Raw genomic sequence first — 23,104 nt, forward strand, 5'->3', positions numbered from 1 at the left:
ACACACATTTCATCCACTTTTTTAACTTTTGGGACTAAAATAAAAGGGACGCCATCGGGAGCCGTCCACGTGTGAGGTCACAAACAGGGAAGATGTTTTGTTCTGTTTTCCACTCCTACACTTTGTGTTACGACCGGATCCAATGCTGCAAAATAACAACACGGCACCGGTTCCATCAACACAATGAGTTTATATTTAGAAAACTCATCTGGCTGCACCACCCGACCACAGGTTTTACAACCTTGGTGTCTCAGCGATGCACAAACATTTGTCTACATCCCGTCAAATTTCATCAGTTTTTCATTAATTTCTGCTCCGAATGTGGATCAATTTTGATTCAATTTGAACCACAAGATGTTTGAGTCGTCCCGGTTCTAACGAGACCTCAACTGACGCCAACGCGTCTGTTGCTGCAGCGGTTGTTCTGTTCCAGACACTTTTAGCCCAAAAGTAGCCAAGGAGAACAATAAAAATCTGAACAATAACAAGAGGGATGGACCCCGAATAACAATAATAATAACAATAATACATAGAGCAGCAGGCAGGAAAACACAGGGTCCAGTTTCGTCGCTTTAGGTATGCATTAGTTTTCTGGGTTCTGTGAAATGCAGTGTTACACTTTTGTTTTTATTTTCACTCGTTTCACTTTTTTCAAGGTTTTCTGAGATGTTTGGTCTTTTCTTTAACATGAGAGGATGGATGTTCTGTCCAGTCCTTTACTGACCGACGATGCCACTCCATCGGTCACTGAGCAAAACCTGTCGTGATCCATGATCGCTCTGAGTCGAGGTCGGATGGAGAGACGCTGTTTTTTTTTTTAAATGTTTTTAATGTTTTTTAAATAGTCTTTAATTAAAGACATGTTAACGTTAAATTAAGTGTTGTATTTTTCACGTGTTTTTTCACAAGTATTTCTCATACTTTGCCCAATCACTGTGTACTTCATCACTGAACATTCCTTTTGTGTCGTTTAGTTTAAATTTCCCTCATGAACGGTGTTTTAGCTGTTATCATTGTTCCTGGATCATGCAGTACCGACACAAAAAGAAAGGGATAGTTTCTCCAAAGTTTCTTAGAACTTCCTTCTGTGACCCATTATAGTTTTTGGGTTTTTGTATAAGTTTTCTGAGTTTCCTTTAAAGGCAGCATCGGCTCAAGTGGTCTGCCTACGGGTAGCAAACACTATGCAGTCCACAGGGCGCAGGAGTGACGAAGCTTGGACTACAGAACTCCAATGATGTCACAAAGCACCTCGCTCCAGAAACTAATCAAATCACATCAATGATCTACTTCTGGTAAAATGACAAGTTTTTCCACTAATTTCTGCTGCAAAAATACAGTGCACCGGAAAGTATTCACACCCCTTCACTTTACCCACATTTTATTATGTTACGGCCTTATTCCAAAATGGATTAATTTCGTTTTTTTCCCCCTCATCAATCTACACATAATACCCCATAATGACAAAAGAAAAAAGGTTTTGTTTTTTTTGAAATTTTTGCAAATTTATTTAAAAAACCGAAATATCGCATGTACATACAGTATGTATTCACACCCTTTAGTCAGTACTTTGTTGAAGCACCTTTGGCAGCGATGACAGCCTCCAGTCTTCTCTGGAATGATGCTACCAGCTTGGCACACCTGGATTTGGGGTATTCCTCCCATTCTTCTCTGCAGATCCTCTCAAGCTCCGTCAGGTTGGATGGGGAGCGTCGCTATTTTCAGCTCTTTCCAGAGATGTTCAATCGGGTTCAAGTCTGGGCTCTGGCTGGGCCACTCAAGGACATTCACAGACTTGTCCCGAAGCCGCTCCTTCGTTGTCTTGGCTGTGCTCGGTGTCGTCGTCCTGCTGGAAGGTAAACCTTTGCGGTCTGAGGTCCTGAGCGCTCTGGAGCAGGTTTTAAATCAAGGATCTCTCTGTACTTTGCTCCGTTCATCTTTCCCTCGATCCTGACTAGTCTCCCAGTTCCTGCCGCTGAAAAACATCCCCACAGCATGATGCCGCCACCACCACCGTGCTTCACCGTTAGGGATGGTATGAGCAGGTAATGAGGTGCCCGGTTTCCTCCAGACGTGATGCTTGGCATTCGGGCCAAACAGTTCAGTCTTGGTTTCATCAGACCAGAGAATCTCGTTTCTCATGGTGTGAGTCCTTTAGGTGCCTTCTTGGCAAACTCCAAGCGGGCTGTCATGTGCCTTCAGTGCTGCAGAGATGGTTGTCCTTCTAGAAGGTTTTCCCATCTCCACAGAGGAACGCTGGAGCTCTGTCAGAGTGACCGTCGGGTTCCCAGTCACCTCCCTGACCAAGGCCCTTCTCCCCCGAACGCTCAGTTTGGCTGGGCGACCAGCTCTAGGTAGTCTGGTGGTGGTGCTGCTTCTTCCATTGACGAATGATGGAGACCACTGTGCTCTTCGGACCTTCAATGCTACATACAATCCTGTCTCGAAGGTCTACAGACAATTCCTTTGACTTGATGGCTTGGTTTCTGCTCTGACATGCGCTGTCAACAGTGGGACCTCATAGAGAGGTGTGTGCCTTTCCAAATCCTGTCCAATCAGTTGAGTTTACTGCAGGTGGACTCCAGTCAAGTAGAAACATCTCAAGGATGATCAGTGGAAACATGATGCTCCTGAGCTCAATTGAATGTCATAGCGAAGGGCTTGAATACATATGTACATGTGATATTTCAGTTTTTTATTTTTACTAAATTTGCAAAAGTTAAAAAAAAAAACTTTTTCGCTTTGTCATTGTGGGGTATTGTGTGTAGATTGATGAGGAAAAAAATGAATTTAATCAATTTTTGAAATAAGGCCGTTACAACAAAATGCGGGGAAAGTGAAGGGGTATGAATACTTTACGGATGCACAGGAGATCGATATTGACCAAAGTCGAACAACCAGACGTCTGAAATATCCCGGTTCCAATGAGACCTCCACCATGTCTGTGCATACTGCAGCTGCCGTGTTCCAGACACTTTCAGCGCAGAAAATGCAGAGATTAAAAATAAAAAAAATCCAAGCAGAAACAATAAGCAGAGTTGTACTTGCCTCTGGTAATTTTAGTGCTGTGCCGTGGAATAAAAAAGGTTGGAAACACTGAACCAGAAGATTCTATCAACGGGTGTTGAACACTTTCTGTCAGGTCAGAACAGATATTGGAGTAAAGCAAAACAACCTCACGGTACAAAGACGTTCCAGGACAGTCGGTTCATCTTGTGTCAGGTCCAGCAGGTTTAGGATTTACAATCAGAAATCAGAGTGATGAAAAAAAATTAAAAATAAATAAATATATATATATATATATATATATATTATAATAAACAACAATGATGATGTGTCCAAGTGAGTGCATCAGAAGGTGCAATGATAGACTGAAACACTGGGAGCACCAGTGATAACCAGGAAGAGACTGGTTGACAACCACGAATAGAGTGGTGACATCTGGAAAGACAGAGGGCAGCTGGAGAGACGGCAACCAGGGTGGAGAGGGTTGGCAGCCCAAACTCAAGTTTCTTCTGTGAAGAAGAACCCACAAGCAAGCTACTAAACTTACAAAGAGAAGACACCCCCAAGGGAGCCCGAGAGGGGGGGAGGATGAGCACCCTAATTGGACGGATCCAAGAACAACAACTCAGGCCAACAGACAAACGACATCGAGAACGTGCATATGCGGCAAGACCTGCAAGAACGAGAGGGGCCTAAAGATCCATCAGGGCAGGATTAAATGCCACTCCTGGTGAGACGCAGGAGGAGTAGGACCAGGAGGCAACCCACAGTGCCCAGAGCCTCCGAGTGTCGCCGACACCTGCTGCCAGCAACGCACCTGACGCTCCATCATTCAGCAATGCACAGAACCCCCAACAGCGGCAAGTTGAAGCCAGAACACCAGGCTGGGCTCCCTTGGCCAGATTCAGTGGCCAAAGTCCTCAAAGAGAGCGGAGTGGCAGCAGTTTGATGAGAATGTTGACCTGATCCTAGAAGTGACAGCCAAGGGTGAGGTCGACCATCGGCTAAGAACTATGACCACCCTCATAATCAACATTGCAGCCGAGCGGTTCAGAACAGAGGACCCCAGGCCGAGAGAGCTGGCCTGGCAGATCTACAAGCAACCCTCAGGAAACAGCTCTTAAGCCTGAGGAGAGCAGTAGGCCATAGAAGGTGGCAAAGAGAGAGGGCAAGGAAGAGGGCAGCATTCCTGGTCGACTTGCATGCCCCAAAGACGCCATCGATGACCACCTCAAAGGCACCTACAGTGACCCCAACAGAGAACAACTACTGGGTCCCTGTGAAGCACTGGGAACACCACCTCCCGAGCCAACAGCGGATTTCAACCTGAAGGAGCCTAGCCTGAAGGAAGTAGAGGAAGTTGTGAAGAGGGCAAGAGCCGGCTCTGTGCCAGGGCCCAGCGGAGTGCCCTGCAGGGTGTATAAGAACTGCCCAAAGCTACTGCATCGGCTTTGGAGGGCCCTGAAGGTGATATGGAGGAGAGGCAGGATCGCACAGCAATGGAGAGCTGCGGAGGGGGTTTATATGCCAAAAGGGGAGGACTCCCAGAACATCAACCAAACTTCGGATCATCTCCTTGCCCAGCGTGGGGAGCAAAATATTCTTCACTGTTGTGGCCAAGAGACTCTCCACCTTCTTGTTGTGCAACAACTACATCCACACGTCGGTACAGAAGGGAGGCATACCGGGAGTCCCTGGCTGCCTCCAACACACAGGCGTAGTGACCCAGCTCATCAGGGAGGCAAGAGACGGCACAGGAGACCTGGCTGTGCTGTGGCTGGACCTAACCAAGGCCTACGGTTCAATATCCCACAGACTGGTCAAAGTGGCCCTGGAGAGACATCACATTCCCCAGAAGGTGAAAGAACTCATCTTGGACTATTCAGCCTGAGGGTCTCTTCTGGCCAGGTGACATCGGACTGGCACCAGCTGCAAGTGGGAATAATCACTGGGTGCATCATCTCAGTGACGCTGTTCGCACTGGCAATGAACATGCTGGTGAAGGCAGCTGAACCAGAATGCCAGGGCCCCCTCAGCAAGGCTGGAGTAAAGCAACCACCCATAAGAGACTTCATGGACGACCTCACAGTGACAACTAATACTGTCCCAGGGGGCAGGTGGATTCTTAGGGGCTTGGAGAACATCATTTCATGGGCAGGCATGTTTCAAACCCTAAAAGTCCATGTCCTTGGTTGTAATGAAAGGGAAGATCACAGACTAGTTCCGCTTCAGGGTGGGAGCAGACCAGATCCCCACAATCACAGAGCAACCGGTGAAGAGCCTTGGGAAGGTCTCCAACAGTAGCCTGAAGGACAGTGCCTCTATCAAGGCTACAAACACTGAATTGGAGGGCTGGTTAAGGGCAGTGGATAAGTCTGGGCTCCCTGGAAGATTCAAGGCCTGGGTCTACCAGAATAGAATTCTCCCAAGAATCCTCTGGCCTCTGTTGATATATGAGGTTCCCATGACCATCATGGAAGGCCTTAAATGCAAGGTGAGCAGCTACCTGCGCAGGTGGCTGGGTCTGCCATGCAGCCTGAGTAGCATTGCACTGTATGGAAACAACAAGCTCAAGCTGCCTTTCAGCTCGGTCAGGGAGGAATTCATTGTCGAACAGGCACGGGAACACTGCAGTACGAGAGTCGAGAGATGCTAAAGTGTCCGGGCAAGGATCGCTGTGAGGACTGGGAGGAAGTAGAGGGCAGCCTATGCAGTCCAGCAGGCAGAGACCCGCCTGAAGTGCAAGACCATCCTTGGGAGCATGGCACAAGGCAGAGCCGGCCTCGGGAGCATGAGGACAACCCAATATGACTCTGCCCATGGGAAAGACAGGCAGAAGCTGGTGCAAGACGAGGTGCGACCTTTAGTGGAGGAGGAGCAATCCAGCAGGGCAGTGGCCATGAAGCAGCAGGGTGCCTGGATGAAATGGGAACAGGCAACGGCGCGGAGCATCACTTGGAAGGACATCTGGAACTGGGACCCCCAAAGGATCAAGTTCTTGATGCAGGGGGTCTACGATGTTCTTCCCAGCCCATCTAACCTGTTCATATGGGGAAAAGTAGAAACACCAGCATGCCCCCTGTGTTCCAAGGCAGGGACACTGGAACACATCCTAAGCATTTGCTCTCCCGTTACGGCTGGAGGCACGACCAGGTCCTCAAGTCCATTGCTGAGGCAATCATTAAGGGGATTAAGGAGAGCTGGCACCTCCAGCTACAGCCAAGACCATCTGCTTTGTCAAGGAGGGGCAGAAGCCAACTAAACATCAAAGGAATGCACTGCCGGTTTGCTCTCCACAGCCCAAGACGCGGTGATGACTGTTAACTTGGAGAAAGTTAAAATACCACCACACATCATCCAGAGCACACTGAGACCTGACATCATCCTAGTCCAAGAGACTATGAGGCAGCTGAGACTGCTGGAGCGACCAGTGCCCTGGGAGGAGAGAAATGAGGAGACTCACGAAAGGAAGAAGGAGAAATACCAACAGCTGGTGGAAGATTGTCGGAGGAATGGATGGAAGACTAGGTGGGCAGTCGGTGAAGGTGGGCAGTCGGGGATTTGCTGGCCATTCCCTGAACAAGGCCTATGGAACCCTAAGCATAACGGGCTTCGGTCGCGTCGCCTGGACAAGGGTGTCTGTTGTGAGACCTGAAACACCCAACGACTCCAGGAAACAACACTGATGTGTCCAAGTGAATGCATCAGAAGGTGCTTTGATAGACAATAATATATAACATATGTATAAGGCTTGAAGTAAGAACTCCTACATTTGATTTCATATTTTGGGAACTGAACTTAAGACATTTTAAGGACTTTCAGACTTCAAACGTAAACTTTCCTCCTTCGCATCAAATCACAACCATGTTCATCAGTTTAACTGCAGCCATTTTATTTACAAAATTACACAAAAGCAAAACATAGCTTTTATTTTTAAAGAGCATTTTGGAAAATAACTTAAAAAACAAAAATACAGTTATTGCAGTATTCTACAATCATATGGTTACAGGATGCCAAGCAGCATCTGGCTGTGCAGCCCTCAGTGCAGCTCCCATCACATGATCCATCTATCGCTTCCTTTCCAATATGGCGTCATATCGGTGGATTCTTCACATGATGTATTTACACTTTACTGTGGAGAGTAAAACCCAAAACCCAACGGAGGAAAAACAAGATGAATTTAATGTTAGTCTGTTTCTAGAAGCCCCCCGCCCCCAAGTTAGAACAATCACATTACAATCCAATTTAATTCTGAAATCTAACCCTCCCCACCCTACTCCCCACCCTCCAGTGGTTTCTCGGTAACTCAGTTAAATAAACAAACGGCGAAAGTTTGTCACAATGAGTGTGAAGCTGGAAGCGACCACTGAGCGCTGGGGGCCACTGCTCCGGCTCCTGGCGTCCTGAGGGGCGCTACTGTCCAACCCCAATGCATCCCTCCTCATGAACCGTGGTTGGGTGGGTGCTGCAGGTCCTGCCCTGAGAAGATGGGGTGGAGCAGGGGGTGGAGCTGCAGGGCGGCAGCGGCAGCAGCCTGGGAGGGGCGGGGTGTGAATAGGGTGGGGTAGAGAGCGGTGTGGGGCATGTGGTGCAGCGCTAGAGGGGTGTGGTGCAGCGCCGAGGCGGGGATGATGTGGATGGGCTGCCCTGACAAGAAGGCGGTGTGATGGGCGGGGATCAGGCTGGCATGGCCCAGGGAGTGGCCCAGGGAGTGGCCCAGGGAGTGGCCCAGGGAGTGGCCTAGGGAGTGGCCCAGGGGGGACAGGGAGATGGGGGTGAGGTGGTGCTGAGGGATATGGTGCACCTGGGCCAACTGGGCGTGGGCCGGGTGGGGGTGGTGGGGGTGCGCGGGGTGGATGCCCATGGCTGCCGCTGTGGCTGCGTGGTGCTGCAGGATGGCGTGTTGCACCGTAGTGATGGAGGTGGCGGAGGCCACAGACATGGCAGGCTGCGGGAGGTGGATCTGCTGGAGCGCCGGGGGTGGCGGGGCTGGGGCGAGGGCGGCAGCGGCCGAGGGGAAGGTCTTCACCTGTTTGGCCAGAAGCTGCTGCTGGATGTGCTGCTGCGCCGCCTGCTGCAGCTTGCTGTACTTCTCCATCTCCTCTGGGGTGAAGGTGATGGGCTGACTCTCCAGGGGGGCCAGGCCGTCCTCCTCCACCTCCTCCTCCTCCTCCTCCAGGCTGGGAGGGGGGTAGGCGGGGTAGGCGTGCACGGGGACGTGCTGCTGCATGTCGGCCATGATGGGCTCCATCATGGGCTCCATCATGGGCTCCATCATGGGCTCCATCATGGGCTCCTGGCACGCCTCTCCCTGGTACGGGGGCAGCATGGCCGGGTCCTGCTCGAAGGCCGCCTGGACCTCGTGGTGGACCAGGCCTTCGGGGGCGGGGAGCTGCGCCTCTTCTTGTACCACTGCACTCTGTGGGGCTTCTTCCACCTTCTTTACTGGTGGAGCCGGAGGTGGAGGAGGAGGCGGGAACTCCCTGATGGGCTCCACCAGAATCACCTCTCCTTCAGCTTCAGCGCCCTCCGCCCCCACCGCCCGCCGTCCCTCGTTGGGCCGGGTGAGGGGGATAATGGCCGGCTTTTTCCCTGCCTGGAGCTTCCCGAACAGGGGCAGCATCGCCTTGTGTCCAGTGGCGGGCGGTAGTTTGGGACCGAAGTAGCCCTGCGGCGGGTCCTTGATTTTAGCCACGGACTTGGTCCCCGCCGACGGTGCGTCGGAGCCTTTCTTCGACTGGACCTTCTCCAGAAGCTGGCGGGCTGTTAGGGAATTCCTCTGTTCTCCCGCATCCCGGGACAGGCCTGGCTTCAGGCCCGGCTTTAGGCCCTGGGACCCCATCAGGTGGCCACTGCGGCTCGGGCCACGTGACGAGGCGGAGCGCGGAGACTGTGAGCGGTAGATGCGAGAGCGGTTGAAGTCGCGGTGGTGCGGGTCGCTCTCGGCACGGCCTCTGTTTCCGCGGCGATGAGGGGAACCCTTGGTGGAGCTAGAGGAGTGGCTGGCCGAGCTGCGGGTGTAGCTGCGCCTATAGGACCTGCTACTGCTCCGGCTGCTGGAGCTCCTGGAGCTGCTCCTGCGCCGTCGCCGCCGGCCCTTCCTCCGACTGCGGCTGCGAGAGCGTGATCGCGAGTCCTCAGAAGAGGACGAAGAGTAGTGGTGCCTCCTGGAGCGCCGACTTGTCCCCCGTCGCTCATACTCCGAGTCCGAGGAGCGCTTGGAGCGCCGCCGCCCCCCGTGGCCCTCGTCGCTGTAGTCGCTGTAGCTGTCCGAGTAGCTGCGGCTGCGGCGGCTGTAGACACTGCTGCCAGCGGAAGAGCGGTCGGAGCTGCTGGAGTAGGAGCGACTGCAGGAGGCCTGCCCCCGCTGGCGGTGTCGGCTGTCGCCCCGCCGCTCGCCCCCGTGCCTCGATGAACGGCTGCAGGAACGACCCGAGTCCTTGCTGCGGTGGCGGCGCTGTTCCCTGGGGCTGGAGCGGTGATGGCGCGAGCGCTGGGTGGCGGAGCCGCCCTCGTCCTCGCTCTCACTGCTAGGGGGGCGGCCGGGACTCTTCTGGGCTGCAGCCGAACAGGAAGTGCTTTGAGACGTGCCAGAGTTGGTTTTTTGCTTCTTGGTGCCATTGTGCTCCTCCACCGAGCCACCCTTGCTCGCGGATCCTTCCTCCTCGGCTGCGCTCTTGGAGGTCGCTTCCTTGGCCGGACGTTTCCTCTTCCCGGGTTCTGTTCCCGAAGATGCTGCTCCGCTAGCAGGATGCACGGAGGAGGCAGCGGCTTTTTCTTGAACCTTGGACTTTGCATTCTCTTTGTTGTCAGCCAACAGATTCTCGTCTTGATCTGGAACCTTGTTTTTGCTCTTCTTACGTTTGTGTTTCTTCTTCTTTTTGGGTTTCTGAGCCGTGACCTCAGTTTCTGCTTCACCCTCCTCTGTGGTTCCCTTTTCCTTCCCTTTGTGTTTGGAGTGCTTCGCAGACTTCTTGTGCTTCTTCTTCTTCTTCTTCTTCTTCTTCTTCGCAGCACCGCTAGCAATCGCTTTGTTTTGCTCATCGTCAGCTTCCCCCTTCCCCTTGGGTTGCTCTTTGTCGGTACCGGGCCTTAGGTTGGTGGGTGTACCTACCTGGCCTGAGGGGGACGCTGCCTCCAGGCCTTTTACAGCACCCTCTTCACAGGGCTTTGTGGACTTTGTGGCTTTCCCCCCCCGGGGTCCTTTTTTGCGGGACAGTTTAAAGTCGAAGTAGAGAGGGTTGCAGCTGTAGGACAGTGAGGGCGAGGCCTTGGTGAACTCCAGCAGCTCTGAGGGCCACTGCAGGGAGGTGCTCTCATCCTTGCTCAGGACCGGGAAGAACGGGCCGCTGGGGACTTTAGGGCCCGGGTTAGAATCCGGTTTAGTTTCCGACTCCAGTGATGGAGGGGAGCGGGTCAGGGGTTCTGTGGAGGGTGGCTCAACAGCACAGGAGGAGGAAGAGGATGGCAGCTCCACCTTCACCTTAGGAGATGCAGGCGGCGGCTCTGGGTTTTCAGACGCTGACTTCTTCTCTTCTTCCTTTTGGTTCTTACACTCAGTCGCTCTGGCCAGCTCAGAATCATCCTCGGCCTTCCTCTCCTCTGACACCTCCCCCTCCTCATCCTCTTCATCTTCCTCCTCCTTGCCTTCGCACTGGTCTGACGCCTTCATGAAGAGCAGGAACTGGAAGTGCGGCTTGACACGGCAGTGCGCCGGGGGTATGTAGTGGTAGTACTGCCGCTCATGTCCGGAGTACCCTTCCTCCTTCTTCATCATCATCTTCAGTTTATTGAGGGTGGAGGCTAGAGACGCTCCATCATCATCCTGCTGCTGCGGAACATCCTCCGCCCCTGCCGCGCCGCCATTGCCATCTCCTCCGCCATCTCCTCCGTCGCCACCTGCCGCGGCGACCCCCACCCTGGGGCTTTCGGCACCGGAGGTTGGTGTCTCCTCCGGCGCAGCCGCCCTCTCGCCATCCGGCGCCTCCTCGTCCTCCATCGCCTCCTCGCCGTGGTCCGCAAACACCGCGGCCGCTGTCTCCAGCTTGACGGGCGCCTTCTTGGCAAAGGAGAAGGACACGCTGACCTTGCAGGCTCCGCTAGGGGTCGGAGAAGACGAGCTGGTCTTCCCCAGAGAGAAGCTGATGGTGGGGCCAGGCTTGGGCGAGGCCTGGCCACTCGGCTCCCCCACCAGGCCCTCAGCCGAGCAGTCCGTAAAGGCCACGCCCTCCAGAACGGAGCCATCCAAGTCTTCACCTTTCTCTTCGTCAACGGCTACGGTGGTGGTTTTGAACATGGGGCCGCTTCCCGGTGTGCTGAAACAACAACAATTACATTTAAGACAAGTGATCAGTTGCTTACTAGACATTTCATACATTTTACGAGTAACAAGAAATCGAAAAGAGCAGTTCTGTTCCTCAAACAAGGGCTCGTTCCAGGGACCTTTAGGCTTCCCTATCGATCTGATAATGAAGATTTTTAAATGACATAATGATTATAATTTGAGGCCAGTGCATCCTTACCGGTCCTGCTGTTTCCGCTGCTCGGCTAGTTCGTGCAGCCTCCGCAGCATCTTCTCCTGCTTCTTCCCTCCTTTCCGCGAGCGAGACGACACATTCCGCGCAAACTCCCGCTGCTTAAGCTCCTTCAGCCTCTACAGCACCAGAAACAAAGCGATAGAAAAAGACCATTTAAAGGATCAGTTGACTGTTCATCGCAGTTCTCAGCACACTCAATCCAAAACGTCGGCTCCAGTAGGAAGCAACAAAACTTCCTGTTTCTAGACCCTGACATGATCATGTTGCTGATATGCAGGCGTGCAAAGGAGTCGATAAATCCATGAAAACCATTTCTTCGCCAGTGTAACATTTAAACCCTGTGTGATTGTGATCTTCCTGTTTTAGAAAATGAGATGTGGTGTTTTTTAAGGCATGTCAGCAGAGGGCTCGTTTCTCAGCAGTAAAGCCTTCTGCAAGCTTGTGCTATGAACAGTTGTTCTGGGTTGAAAACACAACCTATCCTGTTGTTGGGACAGAATAAATAAAAAGAAAAACACATGCAGAAGATGAGACCGGTCAATAAAAAAAGTGATACAAAAATACAAAATAATAAATTTCTGTGTAGTGTTAGTAGGCTTGGAAAGCAGCAGGGAGCGGACCTGCTTGTGGGCGTGGTCATAGGAGTTGATGTGGTTGTCAAACTCCTGGTGCTTGGTGTACTGCTTGTCACACAGCTCGCAGTAGAAGTTGGCCCTCAGGTCCTCCAGAGCCTTGGCAATGGCTTTCTCCTTCTCCACCTGGTCCTGAGGGCGGAGAAAACACCGTCAGCACAACACCAGTTCAGTGGCACAAAGAGACAAGATAACCTGCCGTAGAAACTCAAACTGTGCTTGTTAAGCCAAGCGTACGTGTCAGACAAGCAGAGATGATTTAGGATGAGCAACAGAACAAGATGCTCCGGTTGAGGAAAGACACGTGTCTGACCTTGTACTTCTGTCTGAGTTCTTCTGTGTCTTCTTTCTCCACCTCCAGTACTCTCCTCTTCTCTGTGGCGTCCTCCGCATAGTCCAGCTTAAAAACACACACACACAGCGTTCTCTTTTCATATTCAGTTTGATCATCACAGCTTGAACTGACAATGATGTTAACGTCATCATAATCAACAGCGACAGAAAATAAATGTTAAAAGAAACTCCATCAAAAAGAAAGATAATCTCAAAAGACCTTTTTATTTTGTGGTTTATCTCAACTGATGACATCTGAAATGATTCGTTGTGACCTTGATAAGAACAAGGTCGCTTAGTGTGTTATTGGCTCAAAGAAGATAAGGAGATACGGTTCCTCCGGAACCCACAGAGCACTTCCTGCTGTGGAACATACCTCCATCTCCATGCGGCCCATCCCCATGACATCGTACTTGAGGATGATGGGCACGGGGTCGGTCCGTCCTGGGGGGCAGAGGCACACAGAGGGAGGGGGGGTGAGCGGCGGTTCGGCTGGAGGCCGGGTGGGGGGCGGCCTGCCGTTACGGCAGAGGGTGTCGGGGTTAGAGGGTTTGGCCTTCAAGTGCAAAGAGAGCAGAAGAACTACAGTGAACCAAACACCAGCCATTCTCACAGCTTACTGCAGGGGCCCCGTCTGGACAGAACCTCTCCTAGTCCAAGACTGTGGCGGGAGATTAGCATCTACTGCCAGAGCTTCTGATGTTCACTAGGTTGGGAAGCGTTCACACACAGCATTTGTCCAAACGACAAGTACTTTAAGTCTAATTCTTTAAGTAGAACTTAAGAAGCTTTCTGACACAGCAGAAAACCTTGACATTCAAAATATATTTTTCAGAACTGCCTATAGGAAGGACTATCACGATGCTATCTACATAAAGAGTAAAGGGCGCAGGAGGCTTTTTGAGCACAAATTAAAAAGAAATGAACGACTGCATGTGAACGGCCTCATGACTGCAGGTTGTAAAATAGAGCTGGACTAAGGAGAGGGGACAACGGTCCAAGCAACTGAAACACTGAACTACACGTCTCCCTGCTGCGTCTACTGTAGCCTGGTTAGGTAAGCTGTGAAAAGAGCTAGATCAGAAGGAAATTAAACCGTAGGAAAACAACAAAACAAAACAAACCAAAAGCAACCAAGAAAGAAAGAAATGAAGAGAAAAGTTTCAAATAAATCCAAACTACTTTGGAGGTCGACACAGAGTTGCTTAATCCACTCAATAATCAGCCAAACGAAGCAGAGAGAAACAGTAGAATGGGGACAAGCACTGAACTAGAGCCAAGTGACGTCACAGGCTGGGGGTCGCCATGGTGACGGTGCAGGGGAGGGGATACTTACCTGTGGGGGAGACAGACAGACAGACAGACAGACAGACAGGGGGTCTCATAAGAATTTAAAGAAGTCTGCTGCAGCAGATGCCAGCCAGATACTTTCATCATTTCATATTGATTATCAATTCCGTTTGGTTTCAGTTTTTCTCCACTTTATTCTCAAATCCAATTTGTTCCTTTTTATGCCACCGGGCTGCACCCTGCTGCACCCTGCTGCACTGTGCTGCATGGTGCAGCACCGTGCCACTCAATATTACATTTCATTATGCTGCAACACTGGATTCATGCTCTCGGCAATAAATCAGATGGAATAATTCTAAATCAGGGGTCTCAGGCCTGGGGACCACATCCCAGAGAGACAACTGAATGCGGCCAGCTGCATGTTTGACATAATATTATTGTTAAATCTAGGCCGCTGGCCCCTCCAATTTTAAAAACCACAATTCTAAATTCATCGACAATGTTTTTATGATGATGTGGCTATCATTAAGACTGTAATGTGTGGTGTAAAAACAAAAAAAAAAAACACTAAAAAAATAACCTGGCCAGTGGCCCCCAGTTAGGTTGAGGTGAGACCCCTGTTCTAAACCCTTTTATCATTAAATCCACTCGTGCTCCTTCTCCAGGGAGATGGCTCTCATTTGTAATTAAACTAAGAATCCAGACAGCGCTAGGCTTCCCTTTCAAACCGCTCTCCGTCTGTTTCCAGCTCATGGCAGCACTAGGGCTGAGTGCAGCACCTCACGGTTCCATTCTATCTGGTGTTGAAGAGATCCAGAGGCCATAGATTTCTATATGGATATATAGACATTTTACACAAAGGGAATTTTATAGCAAACTTGGAGTACCATCTGATGTGCATTGAAAAAATATTTTAGAAACAAATTTTGTGCAATACAGAAATTAAATATGAAATAAATCACTATGGTTGTATTTGATCAAAGCAGAAAAGGGTTGCATAACTTCCAAACAAAGCATCGATATTATAAATTTACATTTTTCTAAGTGGTTCTGAAATTGAAACAACAGAATTCAATGGTAAGGTAGTATTTAAACCCAGCCCTAGACAGTGCATGGTTGTGACAACACCTCGCTAATCTTTCCACGAGGATGCTTCACTTTGCAGCCCAATGGCATAATAAGGATTTATCATAAGGATTTATAGGGACATCCGAGATGTAAGGGCGTTACATGGAGCGCCTGGACTCTGTCTCACTGCAGCGCTTGGCCGCCGCACGGCCTTGAAACCACAAATTGGATCTGAAACCGGAACTGAAATGGGTCTCCATGCTCCCGCACGGTAAGTGAAGTTCACGTCTTTATGAAGGTTTAACTGGAGTCACATGACCAGCGGCCTCACTGCTGATGTCCAGCAGCAGTGGGCGTGCCTATTGGACGGCGCTAGCACTGCAGTGGGAGTTCCCAAACACACAGAGTGGGCGGAGTCGCAAGCCAGGCGCTAAATCAAAAGAGCGGTTACAGGATTACAGTCATTACCACCTTTGAAAATAAATCACAGTGACGAGACTCTCAGCATTACCCATTCCGGTGGAAACCAATGACAGGACAACAGTGAGTCTAACAATCACAGGGGTGCGAATCACCGAGCAGATTAAAAAACTGAAAACAAACAAAATGACAAAAAGCTCTCAAGAGGAAAACGTTCATGTTTTAACGTACAAGCAGCAGAACGACCACTAATACAGAGAGAGGAAGCCTACGTAGCGTTGGTGCTCTGATGACAGGAAAAATTAACCAGAGAAAAAAAAAAAAAAGAAAAAATAATAAAATGGGTGAAAAAAAATAAAATATAACAAAACAATTGAATTGGGGGATAGAATAACATTTACCACTAAGTTTACCATCAGCACAACATGGGCAGGATCAAACGGCTGTAAAAAAGAAACACCAATTGGTTAAGCAGGAAGTTCGAGACACATTGAGTAGGGGGTGGGGGGGGGTGGGGGGGGTGGGGCAGCTTACAGGGGTCTCCTCTCGCCACGGTCACCGGAACCCTCCACCCTCTGCTGGACCCCGCGGCTAATTTGATCTCTAACCCCCACAGCGTGAATCTCAGCCCAGAGACGGCCAGCGACAGGTTCTATCAACCTCCAGGACAGGAAGTCAGCAGGTACCAGGGGTTTAATTTGATACTTTAAGACATTTGAACAGAATCCAAGACTGATTTTAGACAAATCATCTCTGTTATTCAGTGAAGTACGGCAGGTGAGTACTATGGTACAGGGCAGAGTATGTGTGTGTCATTCTATGAGTGTTCTTAGCCCCTTTCCTTCAGGTGAGGGAAGTGTTGGGAACTGGAATCAATGTATTCAGGACACACCATGTCCAACAGGTAAGTATCATGTAACAGTCTTACAGGTGACTTACAGGTAGGTATCATGTAACAGTCTTACAGGTGACTTACAGGTAAGTCTCATGTAACAGTCTTACAGGTGACTTACAGGTAAGTCTCATGTAACAGTCTTACAGGTGACTTACAGGTAAGTATCATGTAGCAGGTATGTGTCAGTAAGACTCAGGTACATACCATGTTGAGAGGTGGGTCTGGTATTTTATAACATCAGAAATATCAGCATAAACCTATTTATGTTGGAAGTTGAGACATCATAACTTGACATTTCAGACTATTCAGGCCTGATATTTCTAAAAGCCGATGTAAAGACATTCCAGGACTTGAGGACCTGCAGACACCCTGGAGGGAGGAGAACTGATATGAACCACATCATGGCCGCTCTCCCATGTGAGCCCATTGCCTCGCGGGAAAATTCGTCTGCCCGACTGAATCCTTTCATTTCCTCACCGACTCGTTTTGAGAAAATGAACAGATGAGTAATAGAAACACTGAATAAAAACAATAAACGCACCTGACAAAGAATGAGCAGCCGGACTTTGAGCAGCGCTTAGAGCATTAAAAACATCAAGTAGGGCTGTCACCATCCAGACATTTTAGTTGACCGTTAATTGTTATTTATTTTTGAGTTGGTTATATGCCACTATAATGTCATTTACTCATTCAATTTGGATGGAATCTAATTGTGGAATCTGTCAAATTTACAAAGTGATTGCAATCAGTGATTATCAGGTGATTATGTCGGTTGTGATATGAATGTTCAGCATTGTGATTTTGAGACCTCCAACGCTGCTCAAAGCCCCAGGTGAGTGCACGTCCAGGATGAGCATGCTGTGCACGACAGGCAGGAGCACATGGGGGGCATCGCCGTGGTGACAGAGGGAGCGTGGGTGCACGGGGTTGGCGTGAGGTTTACCCTGTAAGTCGTCTCGGTCAGTGACACACATCTCAATCACATGTTCGGATCAAACGCACACGGACACACGATTCACAGGTTTGGAGGTAGATACAGGCGTCAGGCGGGGGGGGGGCTTATCTACTCTGCAAGCCATTCAAATTCTGAGCCGTGGTCACAGGCGGTCAGAACACCCGACAGCAGCCAGAGACTCAAAGAGGGGGGCAAAAAATAAAATAAAAATCTAGCTGGAGTGATTCTACGGGACGTGCTGGAATCATGGCGCGCTGAATCCTAAATCTACCTTCATTTAAAATTTGATTTTTCCCCCCTCCAAATCAAGCAGTTTAACGTGAGCAGATTTAAGTGAGAGTTTAGTGATTGATGCAGCGGAGATGAAGCTCAGAGGCCGTTAGCCGACAGTTCACTGTGAAGGGAGTTACACCGAACACACACTCACACACACAGGGAATCCCACAAACCTTACCTAAAGGCAAAAAGAACAAACAGAAGAATAAGAAAACAGTCAATACAGTGAAACTTAAAAACATTTTTAAACCTGCAGACAGGAGGGGGAGGAATGAGAGAGAGGCCTTTCTCGGTGTGAAACACTGCTCCATCAGCCCCCACCGCAGGATGCTTATAAAACACCCCCCAGGGGGAAGCACCACAGCCTGCACTCACACCACTAAGGCTAAAACGTGGGTCCCAAAATTCAACCTGAGATCCGATTCAGACAGACAACTTCAAATAAAAAAATAAAAGAAAAACAAAAAAATTAGACTAGGACTAGGACTGTTTTTGGTACTCTGGAGACCATCACAATCAGAACATTCTGGTGGCGATGAAAGTCACCTTAAAGTTCCGTGTAGAGTTTAATGTAATGACTCAACCATTGCCATGTGAAATTCTGGTGTAACCTAGAACGAGAGCGCTGAAATCACTCTCTTTTTATACAAAACTGCACATTTCCATGATGAAGGTCCTTTGACCCAAGTGCCATGTCATTCCATTAACTTATGTTACTTGCAAGTTAAGACGGTGTGTGAGAGTATCTTGCGAAGAATCTGCACCATGAGAAAATTGATTTTTACACAAGAGATGCAGTGTGGTTTGTCTTGACTTGAGTCTTGATGGAGAAAGTAGATGTTGTAATTGTAGTTTCCTTATGTATATATATTATAGTTGGTTAACTAGCTAGCATGTTAAGTAGTCATACAGCTTTAGCACCGGTTACGCCTACTTTACAAAGACAAATGAAGGAATCTGGCGCTGCAGGTTCCTGCCTCAGTGAACCGCACTGATGTAGGACACACCTTTAACCAGACTGAACAGAAAACCACAGCAGCACACAATACAAATAAGTGAAAAATAAACACTGAACTCATTGTGCTGGAGCCTGACGCTTCTGATGGAGCAACAACCGACTGCGGTAAAACCAATCCCTCCCCAAACAACTAGCTAGAAAGTGCTAGTGTTAGTTTGTCAACAAGCAGACCGCTTTGGTTGAGACAACACGACCGCAAGGCAACATGACTCCGAGTCACGGCGTAGCGTCGGAGTGCCTGGATAACAGAGTAAAACTGAAATTTGTTCTCATTAGGATGACATTAAATAAACACTTCACTGCTGAGAGAGAGAGAGCGAGCGAGAGCGAGAGAGAGAGAGAGAGAGAGAGAGAGAGAGAGAGAGAGAGAGAAGCAGAGGAATGTTAAGGAAAGAGAAAAGCATTGAGGAAAACAGCCCATCATCATACAAAGAGCACCCAGAAGACAAAAACTAAAAGTTGAACCCGGGCGTATAGACACAGCAATGATAGATTTAAAGAGCTGATCTTTGCATTTTAAATCATTCTGTATCTGAGAAACCATGTCATAAATAACACAAGCAAATCACTATATTGTTTGTTTTGTTCCAATGGGTCCACATGTAATGACATGAAATGTCTATTCTACATGTCATTTGAAAAGCTTCTGTGGTTTAACCTTCACATCATAGGATCCATGTTTTGCAGTATTCCCAGACCTGGGAAAGGACGTTGCAGGGCGACAAGAGCAAAGAATCCACCCCTCTTGACAAATCCTTCAACATCTTTATCCGACTTAAAACTCAAAGTATCATGGGAACCGAAACAGTAACCACAAGGTTCAGAAGATCAAACTACGGTATTTACTTTCCTCTCCTTCCGACGGCTGCATCCTTGTGATGATTTCCAGTCGCACAAGCAACTGGGATAGTGCTACGTTCAAACCCATTTCAGCCAGCAATCAACAGAAAGGGAGACAGCAGGTAAAAATATGTGGGGGGAAATAACAAATCCAAACAAAAAAAGAAAAACTAAAATAAAGTCATGAAAGAGGCTGGGGAAGGAAGCGGTAAGGTGGAGGTTGGGAGGTGGAAGGAGCAGAAGGTTGGTGTAGGTGTCGGGTGGGACGGAGTCCTTACCCTGCATAGTTTTGCCAAGGCCTTGACCCGACTTCCAGCCATGTTTCTGGAGCAGGCGGTGCCCAATGTTGTCCTAGTAGAAACGACAGGGGACAGAAAGACCAAAAATAGACCCATAATAAGAGCTTTCTCCCTTAGCAGCAGCAACAAAACAACACAGAGATAGTGTTCATCAGCACAACCATCACCATTGTCATTATCATTCACATCACCTACAGCGTGGACCGTCCATGTAGTTCAGCACCGGGAGGTGAGAGGGAGGGGGAGGAAGAGGGGGCATAGCCATTTCACTACGATGAAGGTTATGTGTAGCCTGTAAACTAGCCGCTGTGTGACGATACCCACCAAGAGTGGAAGTGCAGTCAAAAAGATTAAAGAAAATTAAAATCTAGTTCAGGCTAGCAAATGGGGCATTAGCATGTGATCTCTACTCTTTAGACTGACGAGGTACACAAGTCACATCGACTAACTGAAGTAAGAGGTGAAAGGACGGAGGAAGAGGGTCGTATATGCATCACACGCATACATATATAACCCGGAAGAGAGCCGAGAACGTAGCACACAAAGAAAACAAACACACGACAGGAATGGAAGTCTTGCATTGACAGAACGTTGACCAAGAAAACTCCAAGCTTGCCGTGATTCCATAACCATGACGAGAAGGGGAGCACCATGGGTCGCAAAAGCTCTCACAAAGTATATACAGTGAGAGGAGAGAAGAGGGGAGGCCTTGGATTACCATTACAAGGCCCGGGGGGGTTGAGAGAGAGTGTTTGGGTGTTAAGGGAGGGTGTGCAGGTGGTACGAGGCCCGTAGAGCCTCACGCTGCAGAGCCTCTCTGCGTGCACGCTGTGCGACCTCCTGCACCGCCGCTCGGCTGCCAACAGTCTGGTCCAAACACGTCAGCGCTCAACATGCAGTTGGAAGTAGGGGTGCACCAATACCATTCTGTTTATAACCAAGAACTTTGTTAAGTGGATCGGCTGACACCAGTACTTCAATAGTTTAGGAGCTGATCTTTCTTGTATAAAGCTTGTTCTGATGTCTGCTGGTGCTTACCTTATCCCGATTACGTTTTTCTGTGTGGCGCTGGTTAACTGTGTTCTTCAGGGTGACCTGCCTTTAGATGTTTTATGGGCTATGTTCTGTTTGGCATTTTAAGGCCGCATTACCTGACTGTAAAGAAGCACCACATTGCAGACTTTTTTCCCCCCTTTCATCCCTGCCAACAATATTGCACATTCCATAGTTTTTAATATTAAAGCATCAGTATTGGTACAGTTTAACCTGCCAATCCAAGTATTAGTCCATAGCAGCAGGATCTGAGTCAATACATACACTATCTGTATACCCCTTGGCATCATGCAGGCTGTAATCATGCTACGTCATGTGACTTGTGACCATTTTCGCTAAATTTAAAACGCAAATTGATGAATCCACTATAAAGGTCTACATTGATGATACTAAGTGCAAAGTGAAATGTATTGATTATATCGAGATGTTTTATGGAAGTGCATGAAATGTATTCAAGCTTTGTTTAAGTTTGCCTTTCTCCTGCAAGTGATGTAAACTAGGGACGACTAAGTTTGAGTGCTTGACAAATGTATGTGGTCTGTTGATTTGGCAATTTAATGTGGAAAAGAATTGTGGGAACAAATGTCAATATCTTAGAGGTCAGCTCTTGTGTTCTCAAAAACGCAATTCCCTGGAGGGATCACTTCTTGGAAGAAGAGACTTTTTCAATTTCTTGCTGAATTGGTGGAAAAATGTATGAATACCGCGTTCGGGCTGTCGATGCCATGAAGGAACGCCATCATTACAGCCTGGATGAAGCTTTAAGAATAATCAAACTGTTGTGAATAAGACCAGGTGGTGCTAGTCGATCAGCGGTGCAGGAGCAGAGCGGCATGCACGGCGAGGGGCCCCGCGACTCTAAGGACCCAGTGCATGTCACTGGTGTGTCACTTGGATGGGTCAGCGATTAAAAAATAAAAATAATAAAAATATTATAGATGGAGTGAAATGCAAATACCATCCCATTACACACTACAGGACATCGTCAAGCACAGAACAGGAACATAGATGATCTTAATAAGCGGTGTGTGATTACAAATATTCAAGGCGTTGTGCTGTGATCTACCAAAAGAAAAGCATACAAACCAAACAGGGAAGAGACTTATAATCACAGAGAGCCAACGTCAAGTTTCACAAACAAAACAAAGAAAAAATGTAAAAGGTGAAGGGGGGTTTAGAAACCCAACAGGACCCGCATGCAGCTTTTTGTTAAAGGGTTTTAACAAAAAGGGCTTTGGGTGTTAGTAGCGCTGCGGAGGGCTAATTAGTGGGGGGGGGGGGGGGGGGGGCAGAGCAGGCGGACGCACGGAGTGGATGGGGGAGGAAGGGTGGGGAGGGGGGCCAGGAGGGTTAGTGCATGTGAGGACACACACACACAGCGGGTGCACCGTCTCTGTCAGTGTTCAGCTCAACATCTAACATCCCCCCCGCCCTACAAACTGTTTATTTATTTTGACAAAACCTATTTAGAGTTGAAAAGTTTGAGGAATGGGTGTTGACTTTGATAAATTTCCCTTGAGGCCGAGCAGACGTTTCTCCAGAGTGGAAAACCAAGCCCCAATCCCCCCTCTTGGCCCTACCACTTGGCTCTACCGTCCGTTTTGCGTGTAAGGTATTTATTCCGTTTCTTTTGGGGATGGAGGTTGGTGCTCGTCTAGCCCTCCAAACGGAGCGGTAGTAGAACATGTCAGACAATCGCTATTTACGTTGTCAACAGAACGACGATTTTTGAGTGACAGTACAGTTATTATTTGCATGTCCCATCGATGGAGCTTGGGAAAATAATCCAGCAACAAATTTTAACACCACACCTGGCGCCAGCATTGTGGAAACCTCTGGAATGGAACACCTAGAGCCGCATGGCTGGTGTGTGACGTAGGTGCCATCGTCGACTACTGATGACTTAAGAGCGGTGTCCCATTTCATAGGTAAAGATTTCAACCGCTACCCCATGTGGCTCCGTTCTGAAGGGCCACTACCCAGTCGAGGGCCCTCCAAAACTAGGGGTAGGGCTAAGGCAAGGGAATTGGGATTGTCCCTAAATAATACTGCTTCCTGCCTCGTTTTGGTGGTTTTCCCTTCACCCAGATAAGGGAGCAGCGAGTCTGGGATGGAGTGAGATAAGTGAGGACGCTAAAGTACAAACTAGGGCTTTGCTATATATCGTTATAATATGAATATGGTGATATGCGACTAGATGTAACATAAATCCATGTAGTTTGTCCATGGAGGGCGTAGACTCACTCACTGCTGTTTGTTTATTTCGGCCAGGTGGACTACATTTCCCATGATGCTTTTTTAACTGCAGCAAAACGCTGCAGTGTGCTCCACCCCCCTCCTGTGACACTGAACATGCAGCATTTCAGCGCAGCGCCACACTGCTTACGCCTGGAGAAACAGGTGATCTACAGCACTTTGGATGACTACACTGATTACAACTGCATCCAGGCTTCACTGAAGAAGCGGAGCGAGACCATAACTC

General features: G+C 49.0%; 1 protein-coding gene across 3 annotated transcripts in view; it reads right to left on the reverse strand.

Moving 5' to 3' along the window:
* Positions 1–6,877: 6,877 nt before the first annotated feature.
* Positions 6,878–23,104, reverse strand: part of gpatch8 (G patch domain containing 8) — a 30,067-nt gene continuing 13,840 nt past the window's right edge. For 2 of the 3 annotated variants that reach the window (XM_080009503.1, XM_080009504.1), the window contains exons 3-8: positions 19,549–19,621; positions 12,885–12,952; positions 12,489–12,575; positions 12,164–12,307; positions 11,529–11,659; positions 6,878–11,321 (exon numbers count right to left, since the gene is read on the reverse strand). In XM_080009503.1, the coding sequence (XP_079865629.1) occupies positions 7,448–11,321; positions 11,529–11,659; positions 12,164–12,307; positions 12,489–12,575; positions 12,885–12,952; positions 19,549–19,621 (4,377 nt within the window). In that variant the 3' untranslated portion in view covers positions 6,878–7,447. Of the gene's footprint in view, positions 11,322–11,528; positions 11,660–12,163; positions 12,308–12,488; positions 12,576–12,884; positions 12,953–15,687; positions 15,730–19,548; positions 19,622–23,104 lie in introns of all 3 variants that reach the window. The other variant, XM_080009505.1, reaches the window with a different exon arrangement.

Source organism: Zeus faber, assembly GCF_960531495.2.
Source record: "Zeus faber genome assembly, chromosome: 11".
NCBI classification, from domain to species: Eukaryota; Metazoa; Chordata; class Actinopteri; order Zeiformes; family Zeidae; genus Zeus; species Zeus faber.